The following is a 4,994-nucleotide window of genomic DNA, read 5'->3' as shown; positions in this document are numbered from 1 at the left end:
GTTTTCAATGACTGCAGTGAAGCCATCTGTGCCAAAGTGTTGGTTACGAGGCGAGGAGCTCATCGGAGAAGACGTGTCGCTGCACTGCCAGTCTGCCAAAGGCTCCACTCCCTTAAAATACACATGGAGGAGAGAAAGCGTGGGTCCCATCCCCGCTGCTGCCATGCAGAGTAAGTCTGACCTCTGTTGACATCACCACAGTACTGCACATCAGAGCTTTTTATGGCTTTGCTTCATGTATGTTGGCTGCTGAGGACAAAATGACAACTAAACATTCGAAATACAGCAAAAATTATGACATTTTGCAACATAAATAAAATTGTGTTTTTTAACATGATCTTGTGGCATTTTTCTGATGATTGAGGACATTTGATATGAAGCCCCTAAAGCAGGGGTGTCAAACTCAATCACACAGGAGGCAAAAATCCAAAACACACCTTAGATCGTGGACCGAACAGACTGAAACATTTATTGAACACTCTAAAACTACATTTTTAAAACTTTAAAACCATAACTTTTTACCATAATTATGAAGTAGATATATAGCATTACCAGCGATAATGCTAGTGCAAATGCTGTAAGCTGAATTTGACCGCTGAAGATGCTAGTGCCGAGAGCGGAAGATGCTGGAATTGATAGGTAAAATCGCTGAAGCTGATAGCCAACTAAAATATTAGCTGAATTCCAAATTAGCCTAAAAAACTTAAGTTAGCCAAAACAGCTAGCATGTAGCTAAAAAAGTAGCAAAATTTTAAAATAGCCTAAAAAACAACAAAAAAAGAGACTAATTTAACCTAAACCGCTTGCGTGTAAATATTAGCCTAACTCCAAAGCAGCCTAAAAAACTTTTTAAAAAGACTAAGTTAGCTAAAACAGCTAGCATGTTTCTGAAATATTGGCTAAACTCCAAAACAGCCGAGAAAATTACTAAATGCCAAAATAGTCCAAACAGCTTTAGGGACTCCGTAATTTATAAACATAATTACACCTAAAATAGTATTTCTTTATTCAAATCATTGGTAATCAGGGGCAGACAAAAAAATATCATTTAAAAAAGCTTGTATTTGTTATATAAAATCTACAAACTTGCAGATGACTAGATCAATGTACGTCTTTTTTTCCTCATCCGAACTGGGATTTGTATCCAAAATTGTACAGCTCCAATATTATTTGCCATTTTTGATGTAGGCTACCGGTAATGTTAGGTTGGGGTGTGGGGGGCTGTAAGCTAGCTGGAGAGAGTGTAAACAGATGGATGATGGGTGGTTCACCCTCACAATTTAGAGGCAAATTCCTATGAGAGGTTTTTAGATTTTGGCTAAAAACGGAATAATCATGATTAAAAGACCACTAGGAACGCTTTGAAAACAGATCAAAAGATGATCAGAGTGGGACTTTAAAAAGGCAGGATGTCTTTGAACGCAGCAGCACATGTCCATATCGACTTCTGTGTATGTCTTTGTGCATGTTTTCTCAGACAGCGTTACCGGGGAGCTGAGGTTCAGCAACCTCTCCCAGAGCTTCGCCGGCATCTATCTTTGTGAGGTGAACAATGCTGTTGGAGCTCAGCGCTGCAGGATCAACCTGAAAGCCAGCAAGCGTAAGAGAGCACAGCTGCACATTGATCGCTCCTGATGGCACACCTTGCATGACACACGCAAATAAATAAATAAATAAAGACCCACATTTCGGATTTCACACTCTTTGCAGTCCCGTCAGGACCCCACGTCGTTGCTCCACTTATCTCATTCTACTTTTCCCCTTCCATCATCCTTTATGTTGACAGAAAAAGGTCACAGCTGCTTGTGTTTAAAACCGAAAATTTATTTAAAAAAAAACAGATAAACAACATTGACAAGTGAAAGTAGGCAAAAAGGCAGTTTTTTTGTTGCATAAATGAAAATCAAACATGAAGATGCAAAAGTTACCATAAAAATATCTGTTTAAGTAAATGGGTGGGCAAAACCCTAAATGTAATATTTATTTTTAAAGGTAAAATAGACTCCAAATGCAGCATAAAAATACACACATTATTGCATTTCCAGGGTGGCTTTAGGGGGCTTTTTAAACAAAACATTCTGTCAGAATGAGTCAGTGCTGCAAATCTGAGCAGCTTTGGCCAAAATGGAAAGTAGACGTATCGGAAAGATGTGTCGCATGAAATGAATGAGGTAACTATAAAAGCGCCAGCAGGAGCTGCAGCCAGTGGTTCAGCGGGCTATTAGAGAAAGAAAAATCTGCACTCCCATTCATACTTAAACAGGAAAACGACTTTCTTTGGATCCTTTAATGAGTTTGTCTCTGCACGCCTTGTGCTCTGTAGAAAAAAAAGAAAAGAAAGCCCTGTACATACATTAGGGCCAGCCCACAGCTCCTTGAGTCAGCGCTCTCAAATTTTTTGGCTTTAAGCAGCAAATGAATCATTCCGGTTTCAGGAGCTGCAGCTCCAGACCAGAGATTGTTGCCTTGAGGCACAAAGACAAGAACCTCTGAAAGATCATCAGCATAAGTTTGTTTCATTTCTCTGGCTGATTTTTTTATGTTTAAACTTTTTTTCCTAATCTCTTTAAAACACATATATAAAAACAAAACAGGACACTGACTGTATTTAGGTTCAATCTAATAAATAATATGGACTTTTAAAATGTCGATTCCTTGGTTGGACAGCCTGTTTAATCTTCAGAGACTATGTAAGCAATTTTTATTGATTTTTGTTTAATTTTTATTCAAGGCAAGTGCTTTTTCTTATGCTAGGATAAGGAAAAAATGAGTTTACTTCTACAGAAACAGCTACAGTTTTTTAAACAAGCTCACTGTAGTTGCTTTCAGAGAGCAAGCTGTAGAAGATGGATCCTGATTGAGCTGTACACCATCAACATTTCTCAGAAAAGCTTCTACTGAGATATTTTATTTGGAACAACACTTTTTATTTTTATTTCATTCACCTGGAGGTAAGCGCGACTAATCTCAAAGCGTCCACTGTGACACTGTGTGTCGGTGTCCAAAACCACATTTTTTCAGTTTTTTAAACGTTTTTTTTTGTCTTTGATTTAACCAAATTGTGCTGAATTTATCCTATTTTTCTATTGACTCACTGCTGTTTCCTGGAACAAAGCACAGCATGTCTGATATATTTTTATTTTTTTTGCAAAACAGGATCTTGTTAAAAGTGGGCCTCGTTTTTTTATGAAAGAGTCTGCGTGAAGTTGCAGCTTCTCCTGCAGAGTTCAAGAAAAGGTTTCATCAGGAGAGAGAACAATCTTTCTTTTCAACCATTAACGGCTTCACTGTTACTGCAGAGCAGCAACGCTTCAGTTTATACAAGCAGTTCACACCTGGACTACACTAATTAAGAACTGAGGCTTTGGGGATTTTCTCTATAACATTAGCTGCTTTAATGTAATGATGGACTTACCGATATGTGAGAAGATGTACCGCATCAAATATGTAGATTTTGAAGACGAAACATTATATTAGCAGAAAAACATAAAGGGGAAATTTTAGTTGAAAAAAATGTTTTTTAGTAACTTAAAAAGTTCTTGTGCCGTTTTTCTTATGATGGAGATAATAAATAAATTAATCTCAAAATTGCAATTGTGAAGCTACATACACGCCGGGCATGTGACACATGTACGTCCTAAACGTAGGTTCTTCATGCACATTTAGCCCATGGTGTTCACACTGGACAAGCAAGGAGGGGCTACTACTTTTTTTAATCTACTTTTTAGTAGCACATTTCCACCACCTAGAAGAGGCTTGGTACAAAATGTCAAAGCGGTGCAAATCTGGTGAATTTTGCTCCAGGCGTTTTCTTTCACAGCTCTATTCTCATATATGAAAGACTTGGTGCTAAAGAATTCCAACGCACAAACGACAGTTATTAATGTCTCCTCCAGCATCAACTTTCATATGGTTGACCCTTTTATGAATTTAAAAGGACGCCATCCTGATGTCAACCCTGAAACATGTATTTACAAAGTAGAAGTGGTAGCTGTGCTCTCTCTTTCTCCCTCTGAAAATAATTCTGAATTAGCAATATAATACGCTGTAAAAAAGGTGTTCTTCTTTGGGGAAAAAAATATATAAACAAAGCAGAAAACCTTGATACGCGTTCATTGAGTGTCAGATATTTTCTTTGACTAAAAACATTAGAAAGTGGGAGACAAATAGATGGTTTGAATGCCAAGGTTTTTCACAGGAGCAAAGAGCAGCTGGAATGGAACGCATCTTTGACACACAAACAAAAGCAGAACCTCCAAGAAACTTCTGCACAAAAAGTGTGGCAAAGAAGCTTTTGCACAAATGATGGATAAATAACTTTTTACCCATAATTCCTGTAGGTTTTTGCGATAAAAATATTTAATAATAATATTTATAATTATGTGTATTTAACATAATGAATTCTTCGATCTTTAACACTTTAACACCTTTAACCCTTAAACAAAAAATCTTTAACAAACTGTAACTTTTCAAAAGTTACAGTAAATCAAAGAACATAAACACTGGAGCTCTGGTGTTAAAGGGTTAATGCGTTTTGCTGCAGATTTTCTAACTTTTGCTTATTCTTTTAGCTCCAAACCGAGCTGGGGTCATCGTCGGCACCTTTGTTGGCTCTCTGCTCCTCATCTTCATCCTGCTCGTCTTCATTGTGCTCCTTTACTGGAAACTGAGAAACGGACGCTACAACGAGAAAGAGTTCTCCAACGAGATCAGGTAAGATGGGCAGAAAAAAACCCAGGGTGGACCGAAAATCTTTAGTGCCACATGGAGGATTTTTAACGACAAACGTGAAGCTCGTAAAGATCAGAGTTTAATCTGAGAGTTGGGCAGGAAAACGTAAAAATGAGAGTTTTTGACAGGTGTCAATCATTGAAACACCCCCTCCCTCACATGAGAAGGGGGCTTCTTACAGGAGGATGGAGTGTCAAATGTGATGAAGGGTGGAGCGCACTTATTTTCTTTCTCCCAGCCTTCCATCACTGCCCTGACAATAA

At 38.0% G+C, this 4,994-nt stretch overlaps 1 protein-coding gene across 2 annotated transcripts in view; it reads left to right on the top strand.

Moving 5' to 3' along the window:
* The window catches only part of vsig8a (V-set and immunoglobulin domain containing 8a), a 30,481-nt gene that overhangs the window by 10,400 nt on the left and 15,087 nt on the right, over positions 1-4,994 (top strand). For both annotated transcript variants that reach the window (XM_024298862.2, XM_024298860.2), the window contains exons 4-6: positions 18-170; positions 1,478-1,600; positions 4,572-4,713. In XM_024298862.2, coding sequence (XP_024154630.1) covers positions 18-170; positions 1,478-1,600; positions 4,572-4,713 — 418 coding nt within the window. The remainder of the gene's footprint in view (positions 1-17; positions 171-1,477; positions 1,601-4,571; positions 4,714-4,994) is intronic.

Source organism: Oryzias melastigma, linkage group LG12 (assembly GCF_002922805.2).
Source record: "Oryzias melastigma strain HK-1 linkage group LG12, ASM292280v2, whole genome shotgun sequence".
Taxonomy (NCBI): domain Eukaryota; kingdom Metazoa; phylum Chordata; class Actinopteri; order Beloniformes; family Adrianichthyidae; genus Oryzias; species Oryzias melastigma.
This window is presented reverse-complemented; position numbering and strand designations above follow the sequence as displayed.